The 20,867-nt window shown below is 43.8% G+C and overlaps 1 protein-coding gene across 1 annotated transcript; it reads left to right on the top strand.

Annotated features, from left to right (window-relative positions):
• The first annotated feature begins 16,375 nt into the window (after nucleotides 1–16,375).
• On the top strand, nucleotides 16,376–20,647 carry FZD2 (frizzled class receptor 2). The gene has a single exon (XM_083147423.1). It carries the CDS (start codon nucleotides 16,917–16,919, stop codon nucleotides 18,573–18,575), a length of 1,659 nt encoding a protein of 552 aa, XP_083003549.1. The 5' UTR covers nucleotides 16,376–16,916; the 3' UTR covers nucleotides 18,576–20,647.
• Nucleotides 20,648–20,867: the final 220 nt, after the last annotated feature.

The following is a 20,867-nucleotide window of genomic DNA, read 5'->3' as shown; positions in this document are numbered from 1 at the left end:
GTGCACGCATGTACTGTTGTCTGTTGAACACGTACATGATCGGTGAGGTCATGCAATAAAAGTTTTTTTTTTCAAATTAGCTAGTTTTTACTATTTTACAATATATTTGAGGTGTGTTTTGGACCATCGAGGAAGGTGAAAATACATTTTTTTTACTTTTAGGGTACTGTTCTTAATGTATAGTAACAGTTTCAATTATTATGAGCCTACCCAAAGTTCCCCCCCAAAATTTAAAATAGGGAGGAAATACTGGAAAGTAGCTAAATTTTTTCGAAACTTCGAAAAGGGCAAAGTTTTCCCTGCACCTACGAAGCTCAAATTTCGTATGCTCACTTTTGGGAACAAGAGGAATAGGAAAAACCCTGAGGAGCAAGAGTTTTCTGAAAAAAGGCGCACACCCAAATGTAATGAGCCGCGCATGCCTATGTTAACTATATTGAGCATTCACAATGGATTATATGAATAATAAATCGTCAAAAACCTTACCATATCTATAATGGCTGCACCTATATAATTATTCCCAACTCTTCGGAGTCTGGCGTGGAGGCCACTTTACAATAGACATAGCAGTGGAGGTCTGCCTTCCATGTCTAGCAATAACCACCCTACTCTGTAAAACCTGAGGTAATAATATGGTTAAAAAAAGGGGCAGAGTAAAATGGGCCATATGGTTCTTATCTGCCATCAAGTTATATGTTTTAAGGTTACCTCTCTTCGTTGTAGTAAGCCAGTCCTTCCAATATTAAACTTTTCTGTACAATTTTACTTGGTATTATCTTTTTCCCATATTTAACCCCATGTATATAAAAATGGATGGTGGCCTGTGTGTAACTTGTAAATGCAATAGATAACAGCTGTACTTAACAAGGTCCAGATACCATTACATTCACATCATCTACATATGTGGCGAACTGGCACCACAAGAAACCCACACTCCTGTAATTAGGGGGAAAATGGATCTATGTCAGAAACATGCAAGAGAGATTAACTGCGATGCTGCATTGCCCCCAACTCCACCTCAAAAGATGTCATGGTGCCAGTTGTTAACTACATAGAAGAGCTCACCTCTTTATAATACATTTGTTAGCTTATGGGACTAACAAATTGTCCCAGTATAAAATACTTTGACAAAGTTTCTCACAGATACTTAAGGCCCCTATACATTAGGGTGACTTGTCGTAAGGACAAGCAGCCCCGATTTCCCCTGAGCTTCCCCGGCAAGATTTGATAAGATTTGGCGCTTGATGTGCCATTTTTTACATGTGATAAATCGGATGCGATTTATCACATGTAAACCCGGGGAGTAGCGGGGGGGGGGGGGGGGGGGGGGGAGAGGGTCCGTGGCAGGGGGCGCCACGGGGACCGGAGAGTCAGCAGCGGCGGTAGGCGGGAGGCCGGGAGCATAGTAAAAAAAAAATCCTATTCAAAATCTGGGCGGCCGCTGATTGGCTGAGCTCTCAGCCAATCAGCGGCCGCCCAGATTTTGAATAGAATTTTTTCTATTCTCCCGCTCGCCGCAGGGTTTGGTGTAGTGGCGAGCGGCGGGAGTAAATCCTATTTAAAACTTTGGGCTGCTGGTGGGGTGCGGCGCACTGCTAGAAGGGCAGAGGCAGCCTGCAGGGGACCCTGCGGGGGACAGTGACAGTGACAGAGAACCGGGCAGGGGGAGGCGGGAGCTGTCAGTGCTGAGAAAAAAAAAGCCCATACAATGAATGGGCAGCCTGTGATTGGCTGAGTGCTCTCTCAGCCAATTGCTGACTGGCTAAGAGAGCGCTCAGCCAATCACAGGCTGCCCATTCATTGTAGGGGCTTTTTTTTTTCAGCGCTGACAGCTCCCGGTGGCTCCCCCTGCCAGGCTCTCCGTTACTGCCGCCTCTGTCCCCCGCAGCGTCCGCAATCTGCTGCCTCTTCCCTACTAGCAGCGTCCCTCGCCATCCACCCCGCAGCGTCCCAGACACCCTGCTCCCTCCACCTTCCGGGAGCACAGCCTCCTGCTCCAGCGTCCCCTGCCCGGCTGCACATAAGATTTAGCAAATCTTATGTGCAGCCGGTCCGATCCGATGCGCACGGGACCGCGCATCGGGTCGGACCGGGTGTCTGGGCATGCGATTTGGCCCGATTTCACTGCCCGATCCATCTGAATCGGGTGAAATCGGGTCGGGACCAAATCGCATAGTGTATGGGGGCCTTTATAGTCTACTTTATCAAAGGATTTAGCCTTGTCTAGACCAACAATATAGTACTCACAAAGAAGTCCTTTAAATCTTTAAACTTGTTATGAAAGCTCCTGGTGCTAAAGCCCTCATCTGAAGCATGATTTCAATAATATATATCACCTCTTTGGTCATTATTTCTGCTGTGAAAAAGGCCTAAATTTAGGTGATAAGTATCATTCATGTTTTTTTTTTTTTTTGGCTGGACTGGTTTGGGGGTGGCCTTTATCCCAGACATGAACCCCAGAGTGTTAAGGACCTACTTGACAGAGGTCAATGTTTATGGGCAGGTTCATATCTTTATCAAAATACATGCTAACAACCTCTTAATTAAATATTATATACGTTAGCAGTAATGATTACATTACAGCACCTACAACAGGCTCACGATTTGTAAAAACTGTGTATTTGTGTCAAACGATCACAAACCGATCATATCGCGATGGTTGTTAGACAGTAGGATCCGGTGCTTCATGTGTTTGCACAGAACACCATTCGACCATCTTGCAGATTGCCCTTTGAAATTTAAAATAGGCTGGGTCGCCTGATGGTTTGATGGGAACAAACACACACGATGTGCACCAGATCGACACCAGATCTAAATTCGATTGAGGAATCTTTACTGCAGTAGGTAAAATCTCCAAACCGACCGTACAACCGGTGGGGGCACGCATCAGATCAGAATCGTAGTGAAAATAAGTACAATTCTGTACTTTTTTAAACATACAATTGGTCGTAAGACGTGTTGAAATTGGGGGAATTGAGTCCAAATCATCCTGGTGTGTACCAAGCATAAGTTAGAAACATTACCGGCATGTAAAGTACAGTGAATGTCAACATTAACAGCATTTTAACATGGTAAATGCATAAATGTTATGTCAATAAAACAATGTAGAAATTCGCAGAACGCCAAAAATTGTAAAAGTCAATAGTCTCCATGTTCACAATGCATTTTTCCATTCACTTGTCCACTTACCCTAACCAAAGCCAAACCCTAACAAGGGGCTAACTATATGGAACAACATGTTCTTATGTGCTGTAAAGTTCCCTGTTTCTATGGCAGTTGACAATATTGTCATTTTGGCAGTGTCAGAATTTCAATGGTCGTAATCCATGTCGACATTCACACATTAACAGTTTTAATATAAACCATTTCTGATAACTCCTGCAACAATTGATTCTTCCCTTAAAGATGTTGTAACAGCAGTTTCCATATATTTAAGGGGTAAACTGCTTGATAAATAAGGTAGATCCGTTAGAGAGCAGTTAAAATGATTAATCAGAGGAGTAATAGGAGAAGATTAGGAGGTAGATTTCTGAAAGTTATATTATGGGAAAATCCCTCAAAACAGCTGTAAAAGCTATGCATCGCTTGAATGGGGTGCCGGATGACGCTCTGACAGTGGGGATCCCGACAGTCAGTATCCTGATGTGAGGATCCCGACTGCCGGTGCTCCGACAGGGAGATCCTGACTCACAGGGGCTATTCTCCCTTGTGGGGGTCCACAACCCCCACAGAGGGAGAATAGGACCTGTGGCGAGTGTAGCGAGCTACCGGGCCAGCAGCGTGGCAAGCCCACAAGGGACCTCTTTGCACTCGCCCCCCTGTCGGAGCACTGACAGTCGGGATCCTGATGTCAGGATACGGACTGTTGGGATCCCCACTTTCGGAGGCGCATACCCAGGGCCGCCAAGAGAAATCCTGGGCCCCGGTACAACAACTTCATGGGGCCCCCACGGATGGAGCTCCTTGCACACTCCGCGGACCTGTTGTTACGCCACTGCTTCCAAGGTGGATAAAGGGACAAAAATTTACACCGTAATGCCTTTTACACATCACACATCCATTACATATTATACCACATGCCACAATGCTCATTACACATTATGCCACACACCGTAGTGGGCAGAACACAATATGCCATACACCATAATACCTATTACAGATTTTACCACATGCCACAATGCCCATTACATGTTATTCCACACACCGTAATGCTCATTGCATATTAGGGGGTCAACATGCTCATTGCCATGGGATTAACCTGCTCTGCCAGGGCTTAACATGCTCTGCCCGGGGTTACATGCTCTGCCAGGGGTTAACATGCTCTGCCAGGGGTTAACATGCTCTGCCAGGGGTTAACATGCTCGTTGCCATGGAGTTACATGCTCGTTGCCATGGAGTTACATGCTCTGCCAGGGGTTAACATTCTCTGCCAGGGGTTACATGCTGACTTCCAGAGTTGGATCTCAGCCCCAACAGCATACAGGGAGGCAGCAGACACAGAACAACCAGCCACACACCTTCCACCTTGGAACACAGTGACCTGGACATGGGAGGGGAACCAGGTCTGGGACTGCTAGACTGGAGATATGGCACTGGCACCTGCTACTGCTGGTTGGGATGGGAATGTGGGGAGCGGGGCAGACTGGATTCTGCGGATTGGGTAGTACTCCTGCAGAAGGTGGCCTCTCTCCCAAGTCACGTGGCTGGCTCTCAGCAGACCCTGGAGTTTGAGAGGGGAAAACCGCTCAGAAGGACCTATGTAATGCTGCTGCCCCCACACTGGCCTACATCCGCACTCTCAATGCCACCGCTGAACAGCTGACTCCGGCGCACTCAGACCTGGCGCACTCACCACCTAGTTAAAAAAAAAACTGTGTGTCCAGACCAGGGCCCCCCTGACAGGCCCCGGCCCAGGTACACTGTACCTGCTCCCCCCCCCCCTCTCTCGGCACCCCTGCGCATACCACACCCGCTTGAATGTATGTATGAGTCTCCTGCTTGAATTGGAGGATGCAGAATCAGATCACCTGCACAGACACGATCAGTCACCTGCATGACAAAGGGGTCATGTAAGCCAGCCACTGCAGATCAAGCATCTTCCGAAGGAGATCCTGGCCTCGTCACACATCGGGAGGTGACACGCCTCGGTTTTGGTACATAGGCCGCTAAAGGGCAGCACACTGTCAATCACTGAAAGTCTGGAGCTGATCTGCTTCCGACATTACAGTTCCATACTGCACCTGAACAGTATGGGTTTGGGGGATTTGCAAAATTACCCAACATCAGTACTTTGATGCATGAGCCGTTCTACTGTAGGGACCTGAATCAGACCCCAGTTGTCTATGAAATATGCTGTGGCTGCTCTATTTTATGACCACAATAAAAGCTCCCATAGGGCACACATGCATTCGCTGACAGACGCGCATCCAAACATGGAAGCAAAAGCTACTTCCAACCCGTTACATTTTTGGAATCTCTCTCCCAGGGTATGCTATATTTTGCCAACATGGTCATGTTAACATCTGCATCTCAACATTGATTTATTCATTCAGCACTGATGAAATACAGCACTGATGAAATACTGACAAAATGTCCCTGGTGGTCTACTGGACCGGTCTGCTTACCTTGTCCAGAGTTGTCTTCTGTGTATGGCAGAGGCCTCCTGATGCCTTCCATTGGATCCCATGGTACTCCTGGCTTATTGCTAACAATAACCCAACATTACTGACCATCATATAATACAGAGAACATTGGTAAACACTATATACAAACATGGACAAATTTGTTCCATGAAAAAGAAGATCCCATGTTTTTCACTTAAGTTGAAATAATAACTTGAACGTAACAAAATAAATCTGACTTTTCATTAGATTTTTGATTCAACAGAATAATTATATAAATAAATTATACTAATAATGAAACAAATACAACTGGCATGGACAGAAATAAGACTCCTGTACCTTTCAACAGGTAGCTTGGCCTAGCAAGCTGCTCCACTTGTCTCATATTTGATGGATACCTTCTCCAGATTTTAGTGCTTTCCATAGATGTTGGATAAAATTTCGATCAGGGCTCACAGAAGACCACTTCAGAACAGTACACTATACTGTTCTTATCCATTCTTGGTTGCTTTTAGCACTGTGTTTATGGCATTTATTCTGTTGGATGACGTATGACTGAGACAATGCTTTTTGGCACTTAGCATATAGACACTGACATACCTTGACCTTGAATTTGCAATAAAAGTAATAAGAACATCATGCTTGGACATTCTAGAGTCTTAAGGTGTCCATACACGTTGCGATTTCAGCATGCGTTTTGAACTTTTAAAGTTCAAAACGCATCGCATCGGCTCAAATCGCACCGTTTACCTGCGGGGATGCGATGTGCGTCCCCGCGGGTACAATATTGTAAAGCACAAAAAGTATCTGCAGGCAGTACTTTTTGTGCTTCATTGCATCGCATCGCATCAGTTTTGGAGTACATGCGATGCGATGCAATGTCCATTAGTGAGTATTAACTTAAAAAAAAAAAAAAGAGGCTGAAATCGCATCGCGCCCGCACAGTACAGTACATCGCATCACATTACATCCCCTTCCAGTGCCAAAATCGCAGGGCACCTTAAAGTTCAAAATGTACAGCACATGAATATCGGTGCGTGTATGGGCACCTTTAGAGACATTATAAAGTATTTTAATCTTTACCTTTAACATACTTTTCTACCATTTTCTTTCTGGTCTCCTCAGACAACTCTCTCCTTAGCTATCTCAGGTCAATGTTTGGTGTGGTGCAGTGGCGTAAGTTCGTTCCAGGTGCCCGGAGGCAAGATATTTATTGGTGCCCCCCCCACACACACACAACCCTATATAATCTTATATAAAATATATATTTTTGTTCAGAAATATAGATAGATAGATAGATAAGATATAATATATAAATATATATATATATATATATATAAAATATAAATATAAAATCTCTTTTCCAACAGTATATTTATACGGACGTGTGCTGGGTACTGCAATGTGCTGGCCAGGCTTTCTCACCCATTTCTTACCCTCACAGAGCCAGGCTGCCGCTGCAGCATCTGCTAGCCAGCTTCTTCTTCAAGTACTGCTGTCACTCACCAGCGACAGCGGATCCGTCTCTTCAGTGAGTCTCCCTCCCGGCTGTTCGTACTGGGACTGCTGCTGGCTTGCTCACTCACAGGCTGGCGGCGGATGTCAGGCGACTTCGGCAGTGAAGTGAGCAGCCAGCAGCCGGGTGACAGGGGGAGCGGTGCCGCGGTCGTCGCGCACCGGGTGTGTGTGGGGGGGAGGGGGTTTGCCCGGCCGAAAAGATAACTGTGGCCCAATTACGCATCGGAACACTGGAGGCAATGGAGCCAGAGCCCCCTTTAAGCCTGGCGCCCGGCGGCAGATGACTCCATTGCCTCCGGGAGTTCCGCCACTGGTGTGGTGCACACAGTGATACCAAACAGCAGAGTGACTATTTTTCACCATTTAAATAGCCTGAATGACTGATTAGAAGACATGTTAATTCAAGAAAGCAATTAGTTTTAAATAGTACAGCAATCCAATTATTTCTTCTTTTCAAGAGTTGCCAACAAATATACTGCGGACAGCATTAGCAAATGCCATATACTGTACCAACTGCAAAATACTACAGGCATCAGAGACGGCCATATACTGAAGATAGTGACGGAATACGATCATTTGGTCTACAGCATGTTGGTCGACACCATTAGATCGACATGGGGATAGGTTGACATGGGTCTAGGTCGACATGGGTTTAGGTCGACAAATAATTATGTCGACAGTGTCTAGGTCGACAGTCAAAAGGTCGACATGGGGTTTTCACAGTTTTTTGAGCCGACATGTGCCGACAGGCGGTATTTCATGTCCTACCATCCACCAGGGCATGGTGGGAGAATAAAATAGTGTGCCGAGCGCAGCGAGGCACCGTGCCCGAAGCATTGCGAGCAAATCGAGCAATGTAAGGGGATGCGGTGCACTTCAAACTGTGTCCATGTAGACTGTGTCGACATTCAGGTAAAAAAATTGTGAAAAACCCCACGTCGACCTTTTGACTGTCAACCTAGACACTGTTGACCTAATGCTTGTGTCGACCTATTGACCTGTCGACCTAAACCCATGTCGACCTAGACCCATGTCGACCTAGACCCATGTCGACCTAGTGGTGTCAACCTAATGATTGTCGACCAACATGCTGTAGACCAAATGATCCCAACCCTTAGTGACTATCACATACTACACACAGCATTAGTGCCCACAATATAACATAGACATTAAACTAATTACATCCCTCAATCTCATAAAAATCCTAATTAACCCAATGAAATCATTAACCCCTTGCATCCTTTATTATTAGTACTACTTACCATAAAACATAACAGACCACCACTCTTCTCCCTTTTATCTGGGGTACACCAAGAATTTATTTATTTATTTATTTACAGTTTCTTATATAGCGCAGCAGATTCCTTTGCACTTTACAATAGTAGACAGTGATAAAACAAAGTAGGTAACAACAGACAGACTTGGGGGTTAGAGGGCCCTGCCGCAAGCTTACAATCTATAGGGATATAGAAGGGAAACACAAGGACAGGCACCAGTAATAGCATAGCAGTCCCACCAAGTTACAAGTCCAGAAGGGAAGCTAAATAATACATAAGTGCATTAGAGGGTTATACGTGTAGAACTTAAATATGATAGGCTTGCCTGAAGAGGTGAGTTTTCAGGGAACGCTTGAAAGTTTGGAGGCTTGATGAGTCTAATTGTGCACGGGAGGGCATTCCATAAGATGGGTGCAGCCCTATGAAAGTCCTGTAACAGTGAATGGGAGCTAGTGATCCGTGCAGAAGAGAGACGCAGATCTTGTGCAGAGCGGAGTGGTCGAGATGGGAGATATTTTGTGATAAGTGAGCCAATTTAGATACAATCTCAAAATGCCCAAAATGAGCCAATTTAGATCTCGACCAATTGTATGTAAATTGGCCATGTTTGGGGCAATTTCACTGCCGTTCTGATGCGATCCCGATCGATGCACGGCCCCTCTGGTCGTTAGGTCTTTTTTGAGATCCTACCTGCAGCAGGTAGGATCTCAGAAACGACCATTGAAGTGGGTGCAGGTCGTGATCGGATCGCGATCACATCAGGTGCATCTTCTGAGCGGGTTGTTGGCGGGTCATAGGCTCCGTCAGCTCCTGCGCGGGTCGTACGTTCCTGTAACGACCTGCTCACAAGCTGCATCTTGCTGGTGTGTATCCAGCATTACCTGTTAGAACTGTGAATTTATCTCTCCTTTGTTGCCGTCAGACAGCAGTCCAGGAAGCAGGAAGCAGCCGCCAAGGAAAGAGGCAGGTCCCATGGAGCCTGCTGCTATCAGTGAAGAAGACACGGAGCCATGCAGAGACAAGCAATGGAAACACAATTCGGATAACGGTGGTGACCTTACCCCATGCCTACTCTGCAGCATAGCAGCTAGGGCAGCTGCAACTACAAATACTTTTCTCCCCCCACATACACACAAACACACCACTCACCCAGTGCACTTCCCTATATGCTTCCTGCCACAGAGCCAGAATGAGAGGGCCACTTCTGCCACCTTTGCCATCCCCTCACCTGTAAAGGGTAGCATAGTCTGGGAATCCACTGATTAGTGAAAGGAAATTATAGAGGGAGAGTATATACAGTAATAAAAGGTAATAGGAGGTGTTGCAAGGAGGGGTTATATGGAATAACAGCAGGAGTTGCAGGTTATATTGAGGTGAAGAATAAGCTATTTTGACAGGGAATATACTGTATCACTTATAATAAGGAATTATATGGTATGACTGCAAAGAGCCTGATTTTGTATGTTGTAAATGTAGAGCATTACAGGGAGAACGTTAATAATGGGGAAAAAACAAAACTATATATATATATATATATATATATATATATATATATATATATATATATATAGTAGAAATCACAGGCAGAAATTTATCATAGAACTGATCTTTTCTCTCCCTATCAGCCCCTCAGGCACCCTTTCTACAACATCCTAAAAAGGAGGAGGAGGATATGAGGAAATCTTTATACACCGCCTGGGGGTCTGCAAATCAGAAACAGGACGCTAGTAGCCTATATATAAACACCAGCCACGTCTCACTCCATACATCACCCAAGCAGCCTGGGGGATATAGAAAGGTGACAGACTACTTTAAAAAAAGAAAAAAATCCAGACAAATCCACCCGAGCGTCAAACTTATTTTTACTTTCTTCCTTTTTATACTTCTTGGTTTTAAATCTGGATCTAGACAATATTTACCTAAAGCTCATAACCACCTGTATTTAATTTACTTAACAACTGAGTCAAACATCGACATAATTTTATATCTGCAACGTGCATTCATCTTTAGTGTGTATGTGCGTTTTCTACCAATGTGTATGGATATACAGTCATTTACATGGCCTGTGTACAATTAGGTAGCCGCGACCAGTAATGGAATGGGAGTGGGCGTACAGACATGGTCAATGTGTATTGAGGGCCTGATTCATGTTTGCATGTAAAGTAAAAGAGCAAGCAACTGGGTTAAGCCATGCTGCACTACAAGTGGGGCAGATGGAACATGTACAGAGAGATTTAAATTTGGGTGGGTTATATATTTTTTTCTCTGCAGAGTATATACTGACTGCTTTTGCATGTAGTCCACAATGGCTGGACAGCTTAATTTTTACACTACAATGTAGATTTCAGTTTGAACACCCCCCACCCAAATCTAAATCCCTCACCACATGCTACATCTGCCCAATCTTCAGTGCAACATGGTTTTGCACAATCATTTGCTTTACTTATAAACAAGAATCAGGCCCTAAGAGTGTGGTTTGAGTGTATAATCACATATTGCTACTTAAATGTTTTACTCAAAAGGTTGTTGGCTGGAGGGGCTAGTATAACTCTAGTGCTTCTTATCTGCTCTATAAAGTCAATATAGTGTTAGGTGCATTACACTATTTGGCATAATATGATGCAAGGGGCATTACTATGTGGGGCATAATATGGTGCAAGGGACATTACTGTTTGTGGCATTATATGGTGTAAGGGGCTCTATTGCGTGGGTGCAAGGCCCTGCCCATTACAATGAGGCCACCCCCCTTCCAGAAAGACCATACTCATTTTTTGGGGTGTGCCCACGGCAATACTTTATTGTTAATACTAGGAGCCAAATTGTCTAGAAATGGCCCTGATTTTTAGCATTCTTATCACTCAGTGAAGACACGCTTCCCATCGTTTTGCAGCTACTTTTGACCCAAGCACATAAAGGAAGGAGAGCTACAGTTACAGACTTGCAAATTAGATGCATTTTGCTACTCCATTTGTGTGCCACTCTAAAAATGAGATTTACTTGTGGAAAAATGCATCATAGGTGATGCTTTGTGAGGTCTGCATATGCAAGTGTATATAATTTATAAGCAGTTCCATGTTGTTGTAGGCTATGATGGTGCAGGGCTGAAAACGTTTTCAGCTTGTGATAGGAAGAGCTGGGTGAATTGAACTGTTGCTTGCTGAGAGCAGACTAGGCACATGAATGTTTCTACTTAAGCGCTAATATCAGAAACTATGCCTTGTTTTGTCAGGAAAGAAAAGAGCAGACTAGCTGAATTTAGAAGGGGTTCTCTATTGAGTATGCACCTTGAAATGTGCTTTGCAAACAGATAAGCCCACTTGTGCAAATAATGGAGAAACACAGTAGATAAGCATTCTTTATTTTGTTAGATGCATTCTCTGACAAAGTGTATCTAAAATGTTATTTATTGTTCTTGTATTCCTCCCGAAGAGGATATTTAAATCTATATTTCCGGGGGCCAGGATTGCGGACCCAATTTCGGGAGCCTCCCGGCCATTCTGGGAAAGTAGGCAAGTATGTATAAGGTGTATGAATTAACCAGCAGATAAATCTGTCAGCACCGCATCCCCCATAAAAACTTATGGGGATATGGCTCTGGGCATATATGCTGCAATCTAACTTTCTTGCATTGCAGGGATACATATTTGATGTTAGCCCTTGAAAACTGGCGTTTTTGAGGACACAGGGGGTTATTCTGGTTCGCTTTATTTTGCATAATTTTAGCCCCTACTCACAGACCCGCGAATCGCAGCGTTTGCATGGATTGGGGGCGGGGCTTTCAGTCATCAGATTCCCCCCCCCCCCTGCCCTGGAGATCCGGCTGTCCTTTCAGGGCTTCTCCGGGCCGATTTTTACCGATAATCGGTCCAATATCAGCCAATATCGGTCGGGTGTGCGCTCCGCGGATCTTTTGCTAAATCTTCTGATCTTACATGCTGCATGAAAGATCAGAAGATTTAACCAAGGATTCATAGGAACACACGTGGGATCTTTGGTAAAGATGTGCGCTTGCCTGAAATCTTTTGTCCAGGACAAAAGATTTACAAGGCTAATTATGTGCATATCTTAAGATCGCAGATCTTTCTAGTGTGTGGGTACCTTAACTCTCTCTGCACAAGTAACATTTACCCCACCTGCAGTGCACATGGTTTTGTCCAGTTGGAAAGGAATTTGGCAGGAAAACCAGAATAACCCCCTGTGTCCTCAAAAACACCAGTTTTCAAGGGCTAACATCAAATATGTATCCCTGCGATGCAAGAAGTATAGATTGCAGCATATATGCCCAGAGCCATATCCCCATAAGTTTTTATGGGGGATGCGGTGATGCCAGATTTATCATGATCAGATTATGTGAAGCACTCTTTACACATTGTAACCTACGGGTTACAGTTCCGGGGATGTAGTTCTGGCCATGTTCCTTGGGAACCCTTCGCCAGATATGACCCTTGTAAGCTCCTTTTGGAACCCCTGTCTCTGTCTGAGCTGGGTAATACATACACCTGATACATACTTGCCTACCCTCCCAGAATGGCCGGGAGGCTCCCGAAATTGGGTCCGCATCCTGGCCCCCGTAAAAGGTCGGCAAGTACCACGCAATTTCACTTTGAGCCCAGACTCCCGCCCACCACCCCGCATTACTCTTGAGAAGGAAGTTTGAAGCCGCAGTTTGGGGAGGGGCTAAAAGTATGCGAATTAGCCCAGCCCCTCCCCAAAATGACGCAAATCATAGAATTTTTTTGAAATGGGGGCGGGGCTTACTGACATCAGTGGCAAATATACCTGCAATTCTGCCTAATGGAAGTCAGGTAAATACAAAGTAGTTTCTCACTCAAGAAAGTAACAAGCTCTTTGAAAGCAGTCGGCAGTATTCTTATTACTCAAAGACGGGAGGAATGCTAATAACTATATATTGGATGTTCCTAAGACAAAGTATTTGGGAAACCTAACTGCATGAAAGTCGCTCTGTGTTGAAGTACACTATGTAATTACAATACTTAGGAACACTTTGTGTTATTTTTTTGCTTGCTGAAACATCACACTATGCATGCCTTTTTTCCAGTGGTTTACGCAACAGGGCAAAGTTGACTTCAGACATAATTGAGATACTGAGTAAAAATTAAATGTCAACCTTTATTGTCACCCTTTACATTTTATATTCAACAGAACGTTACCTGTCTTTTCATTGGCAACTTTGTGCCTTCTGATTTCCTGGGCTGTGATAACCATGGAAGTGTGAGATGAAGATCTGGTCACTGTAGGAAACTGAAAGGGGGAATAGGCAAATGTATATTTTAGGTTAATTTGGTTGAATTTGATTACAGCGGTACAATTTGCAGTTACAGAGCTCATGTAATTGCATTGGGTGGGTATGGTATAACTCTCTGATGGCTGCTAGGGATATAGCTAGATTTCAGGGGCAGCATATCAAACCCGATGTTCTTGCATGCAACTTCGGGAGTGCGTACGCATATTGGGCATACATATTGATCGATGTAGGCGATATGTCGGCTCAAACCACTTAAGCGGATGGCTTATCGCTCCCTCATGGAGAGGTCAGGTAGGCAAGTATGCTATGTACCCAGCAGAGGCAGAACTCTGGGAGGCAATGGAGTCATCTGCCGCCGGGCTCCTGCTCTCAAGGGGGCACCTCTCCACCACTGCCAGTTTAATTCCATTAATTGAAAGCCATCAAAATCACTTCTGTGGCTGAGTTCTGAAATATATGTGTGTTCTCCCTCTCTTTCTGTATATACATACAGTATATAATATATATTTGATATCAGACTATATATATTTTCAATAACGTTGTGTGTGTGTGAATCAATATTCATCATGCCTCCGGGCAACTGGGACAAACTTACGCCACTGGTACCCAGCTTTACTTAAACAGAAAACTTGATTTCCTGCCCTTGTTAAATTGTACTACATTGTATTTGGGATTGAAGTATGCAGGCAATGGGGTGTCAAATACAAGAGATATTGGGGTAAATTAAATATAGGATGTTGCTATGGGCAACAAATCAGATTCTATATTATCTTCAAGAAGGTGCTATATAAAAAAAAGTAGAACCTGTTTGCTATGGGCAAGATCCCATCTTCAATAGAACTCCCATCTTAGTAAATTAACCCCATTGTATATGTGATATCTCTAAAGCTGGGCACACACACAACGATGTAACTGTCCAATCTGTCTGGTGAGAACAAAGATCTGGCAATGTATGGGATAAAACAAACGACTTTAACCAATTTATCTGAATTACTATTGTTTGTTTTACAGCATTTGGGAGCAAATGGTTGAGTCTCATATCAGATTGGACAGATACATCTGTAGGTGTCTACCCAGCATTACTGTTGACATCTGAATAGATACTATACTTATACCCTTTCATATCGCACCTATTACCGGGTTCATGACGGTTTGACATGGTAATTGGTGTGATGTGAAAACCGGTAAAAAATAAGGGTTCTTACCGGTTCGTTGCCTTGTTGCTTTGCGGTGTGAAAGGGTTAATCAGGTTGAGCGACCCATTTCCCGTTCACATCAATGGAGGAGGCAGCGCTTGGAGCAGCGCCAGCTCTAAGCGTTGCCTCTTCCCCCACCCCCTATGACGCTCCGCAGCTCCCCCGGATGACATCAATGAACCAGCAATATTGCCAGTTTGCTGAAGAAATCTGAACTTACCAAAAATGCAGGGTCGCGCCGGGACTGAACTGTCTCAAAGACCCGATGCAACCCGGAATTTTGCGGTCTGAAAGGGGTATTACAGTAAGTTATGTGGCAAATACAGGTTCCACACTATTTATGGAGCCAAGTGGCTTGATAAACAGGCCCCTTTACACTTTAATTACATGGCTTTATTATATCATTGCAAACAACAATACCGTCTGTTATTGGCAAGTTACAACCTTAATAATGTATAGCTGCTTGTGCTGCAAATTGATCTGCAATATGCATTCCAGCAAGACTGACAACTTCCAAATATTTGTACTCACACTTTTTTAAGGGTTTAGGGGACAATCACAGTTGAAAGAGACACATTTCTTATGCACAATGAAAATATCTGTAGGGGGAGGGGTGGTCATACAAAGTACAAAGCCTTATCTAGGCCCAAAGCTCTGTTGTGCATCTCGTGTATAGAGTTGTCTGTTATTAACAATGATCACCATATATTTGCTACTTAGAAACTAAATGTTTACTTTTTATTGACTGTCAACAATTTAAGGATATCAGGTAACCATGCAGTGTAGTATTATAAACAAAAATACTTTTTGTAAACTTTTCAGGAATTGTGATACAAAGAAGACACACCCATATAGCATTCTAAACAAATTAACAACTAAACACATGCGCAAATCGATTTTATTCAATCGAACTAACAACTCCTTACTGGGGAAAACACAAGGAACATCGATTTCAATCGCTCTGTAATAAACAACAGACTCTTTATCAGCCTGTGCAGATAAATCTACTTCAGTGATAGTTAAATGCAGGAAAGAGGCAAATACAAAATGAAGACCCACCAGTTGAGTTCATGCTGAGAATCAAAGGGTGTTGCATTCAGGGAGTGTGTAATAGGATGAGATTAGGCATTTGTGAATTAATGACGATCATCCTACTTAAACTACAAGATTGTTAGGAATTATATGCAGGAAGGGTGACAGCACTAAAATGAGAGCACTGGGTGCTGGGGTGAGATTGCGTTTGCCTGTTAAGAGAAGTTGTGCTTTATTCCAGCATGTACATTGCGTAGGGCAGGGACCCATCATACTTGTGCAGCCGAGTAATCGGATATAGGGTTACTAGCACTTTATGGGATGGGGGTAGGGTCGGAGACTAGTTCCCTGATCCTATAGACATGCTGCTGATTATCCAGAGGGGTGCGTAGTCCCCCCCTCCAGACTAAGTGCTACCACCTGATTGGTGAAGTGGGATTTTTGGGGAAGGGTTTTGGGACCTGACAGGAGGGGGTGAGGGGCAGTTTCAAGGCGGCCCCTTAGTTTTGACTGGAGAGAAGGATCCGGTCCCGGGACAGAGAGGGTGCCTTGAAACGGATTGTTCAGAAGTGACTGGAGAAGCGGAGCACAAAGAGAAAGTGATCCGAATCAGAACCGGAGGAAGCAGCGCGGCGATACTCTGCTCTCAGGCACTCGGATCGGAGCTACTCGCTGCGGTACTGCTGATGCATGGTCTCACGGCTGAATGGGAAGGCGGTAACTCGTGGCAGAGATCCGGACAGTAAGGACGTAGCCCGGGGCAAACAGCTCCAAGAAGGGAGGTGATACTGAGCACACAGTGTGGCTGTGGTGCTGCTGAGCACAGAGGAACTGAGCCGTGCGATTTCGATGAACGCTTGAAGCGGGGACGGAATCCATTCAATTCCATCGACAAGTGGACTTAAAGCAGGGAAAGCTGCCCAGCCTCAGACCTCTAGTACCGGGCTAGTCCATTGACTGGACCCACGGAACAGGTGACTACAACACTTTCCCCACTGCCTCAGCCATGCAGGGTGTGCGTACAGCCACCCTTCCCCAACTCCTGTGCTCCTTTCTTGCCACATGCATACTGGCCACTGCCCAACTCCATGGTGAAAAAGGAATCTCTGTGCCAGAGCATGGCTTCTGCCAGCCCATCTCCATCCCTCTGTGTACAGACATTGCCTATAACCAGACCATAATGCCAAACCTCTTAGGACACACCAACCAGGAAGATGCTGGCCTGGAGGTCCACCAGTTCTACCCATTAGTAAAGGTTCAGTGTTCTTCAGAACTGCGTTTCTTTCTATGTTCAATGTATGCCCCAGTATGCACAGTGTTGGAGCAAGCCATTCCTCCCTGCAGATCTATTTGTGAGCGTGCAAGGCATGGGTGTGAGGCCCTCATGAATAAGTTTGGCTTCCAGTGGCCAGAGAGGTTAAGATGTGAGAACTTTCCTCGTCATGGTGCAGAGCAAATTTGTGTGGGGCAGAACCACTCAGAAGATGGAGGTCCAATAACTACTAGACCACCACAACATGGCACCCCTGAGCCAGCAATCTATGCCACACCTGACCGTCCCTTCCACTGTCCTCGGGTGCTGAAGGTACCTTCTTATCTAAACTATCGTTTCTTAGGAGAGAAGGACTGTGCTGCTCCATGTGAACCTTCAAAGAATGATGGTTTTATGTTCTTCAGTCAAGAAGAAATCCGTTTTGCTCGGGTTTGGATTCTTATTTGGTCTGTACTTTGTTGTGCCTCAACGTTCTTCACAGTGACTACTTATTTGGTTGACATGCAGAGGTTTCGTTATCCTGAAAGGCCCATCATTTTCTTATCTGGATGCTATACCATGGTGTCAGTGGCCTACATTGCAGGCTTTGTACTTGGAGACAAAGTTGTTTGTAATGAGGGATTCTCAGAGGATGGATATAAAACTGTTGTGCAGGGTACCAAGAAGGAAGGTTGCACCATCCTTTTCATGATGCTTTACTTCTTCAGTATGGCAAGCTCCATCTGGTGGGTTATTCTATCTTTAACCTGGTTCCTGGCTGCTGGCATGAAGTGGGGGCATGAGGCAATAGAAGCAAACTCCCAGTACTTCCATCTTGCAGCATGGGCAGTGCCAGCTGTGAAGACCATTACCATCCTGGCCATGGGACAGATTGATGGAGATCTCCTCAGTGGAGTTTGCTTTGTAGGACTAAATAGTATTGACCCGCTGAGGGGCTTTGTGCTTGCCCCTCTCTTCGTCTACCTCTTCATTGGAACATCATTTCTCCTTGCTGGTTTTGTATCCCTCTTCAGAATCCGGACCATCATGAAGCACGATGGTACAAAGACAGAGAAGCTGGAGCGGCTGATGGTGCGAATTGGTGTCTTCAGTGTTCTGTATACTGTACCCGCCACAATTGTCATTGCTTGTTACTTCTATGAGCAGGCCTTCAGGGAGCACTGGGAACGTAGCTGGGTGAGCCAGAATTGCAAGAGCCTGGCTATACCATGCCCACTGCAATACACCCCTCGCATGACGCCAGACTTTACAGTCTACATGATTAAGTATCTAATGACCCTCATTGTTGGCATCACTTCAGGTTTCTGGATATGGTCTGGCAAAACCCTTCACTCATGGAGGAAGTTTTACACCAGGCTTACCAACAGCAAACATGGAGAAACAACTGTGTGAGGACAGAGACTGTTGATGGGACCTGTAATCAAACTTAGACTATATATTCTCCAGACTGTTTTTGTTTTCCCCCCCACCCCCAGTTATTTTGTCATTCTATGCTGTCTGTGTAGCTCTCCATATGATACCTTCAGGCACATCTTTCTGGAGTTGTAATTAAGACTGTAAATAGAATTTTTGTAAATTATATATTTCTATTTAAAATATGGGGTTAAAAATTTGAAGAGACACAGGAAAATTCCATGGAAAAAACAGCCTTATTTTCTCCAACTATTTCAATGACTTGACCGTGCCTTTCAAATGATTGCAGATATTTAGACTGCATTCTTTGTTTTTATTTCCTGGATAATACATATACAGTATTTTTTATTTTTTTTTTAAATATATATTTTTCTGTTGCTCTGCTTACATAGTGGAATTTGTAGTAGTTTTAAATTTCATGTAAGCCAACCAAAGAACTTGGAGATCATCTAAGTGTGTGTTTGTGTGTCAGGATCTCAACATCTTAAGACCTATTCTGTTGCTGCTGCTGTAGTTTCCGTCAGCAAGACAAAACTGGAGTTTTTTGGGGAGAGTTGGGTTTTATTTTGAAATTTCCCATTCTTTGCATGAATAGCAGCCCTGTGTTTTTTTTTTGTTTTTTTTGTGAGGGATGATGTGAAAAAAGACAATTGCATATTCACACCTCCTAGATGAGAGGAGTTGGCTGGAAACAAAATGTTGACTATACAAGGAATAATGGTACTGATTCAACAACTGTTAAATACAGATATATCTGTGTCAGAAATGGTGAGGGTTGCATGTTATGCTCTGAAGTTACCTGTAGAACCTGCATATAGTCAAGAGACTTCCGTATGAACCAGCCTTCCCAAAATCCTGAATACACATTGATATATATTTTTTTTTTTAAATATATGTTGATTTTTTTTTTTTTTTATTAATTTTCAAATTAAAAATGGAAAAAAAATATTTTTGTTAAGAACAAGAAAATGTTTTGGTGCTTTCTCTTTGTCTTCCTATTCGTTATAGAAAATAATGTGAAAAATCTAAATGCCCACTAAAAATGGATAGTATCTGCTGTCGCGGAACCAGTAGGCCTAACACATATTTGCCTCCCAGGTGTATGCTGTGTTGCGCCAGAGTAGGTGCATGGTGTAGTCCCTTTTTTTTTTTTTTACCAGCATGTTTTTCTTTAGAATTATCCTTAAGAGTAGTGTAAACATAATGTAAATCATTGACTTGTATGGATTACTGTGAGAGTTTACAAAAATAATATGAGCAAATGGTATTGTATCTAGTTTTCATATCCAAATAGAAATGTTCTCTGAGACTAGATTAAGTTGTGTTTGTGAAGTACCTGATTGCAGGACAAATTTGTTCTAACAATGGGCAAATCCATATGCACTGCAGGTGGGGCAAATGTAACATGTACAGATAGTTAGTTCGATTTGGGGGGTTATTTTGTTTCTGTGCAACGTAAATTTTCAGTTTGAACACACCCCACCCAAATCTAAATGTAGTCCTACAATAGAACGATCTCCGGGCCAAACGCACAATTTCAACAGGTTGTGCGATCGATTGAGAGGGGTTGAGGTCGATCCTCAGATCATATGTGCTGCACATATGATCCATCGGCTTTGCTTGCAGACGTAAGCAGATTGTATGTACTTTTAAAGCACATGCTCTCCTATGACCTGCACATGATAAGGTCGTATGCAGGTCATTCTGATGTATGGCCACCTTTCCCTCTCTTTGCATATGTAAAATCTGCCCCACCTGCAGTGCAGCATGGTTTTGCCCATTTTGAGAACAAATTTGTTCTGTGATCAAGTCTGAATTAGGCCCAATATCTTACCTATATATTTTAGTACCTTTCCAATATGAATAACTGTTTTGTTTTAGACTGGTAATTATGGTTGCCCACCATTTATCGGTTGTCATATGTATGTGGTTGCTAAATCAGCAGTATTCCATTCACTTCATGTGACATTGACAGAATGTATCATTGTTCAGAAGTGTGCTATTCAGAAACACTTGGCTCAGTAGCAAATCTCAATCAGTAAACGAATATTAAACACTTTCGTACACTCTTTAGTAGTTAATACTTGGCTGATCCTACTATAACCCTTCCGAGTTTAAAAAGTCGAATCTTTTGTTATTTGACCCAGAACTTCCTGTAGTTGTCATTAAAATGCCCTGACCTACAAACTGGAAGCAGATATTTTGTGGGTTGTTCCCAAGAATGAAGCCTATGCGATGAGGAATGTTGTGGTTTAGTGACAGAAGGCAAAA

This window comes from Crinia signifera, chromosome 6, assembly GCF_055691185.1.
Source record: "Crinia signifera chromosome 6, ASM5569118v1, whole genome shotgun sequence".
NCBI lineage: Eukaryota > Metazoa > Chordata > Amphibia > Anura > Myobatrachidae > Crinia > Crinia signifera.
The sequence above is the reverse complement of the archived record's forward strand: the minus strand, read 5'-3'. Positions and strand labels throughout refer to the sequence as shown.

Excerpts from the sequence above, each read along its gene's own strand:
- FZD2 (XM_083147423.1), top strand. The coding sequence starts at position 16,917 with ATGCAGGGTGTGCGTACAGCCACCCTTCCCCAACTCCTGTGCTCCTTT.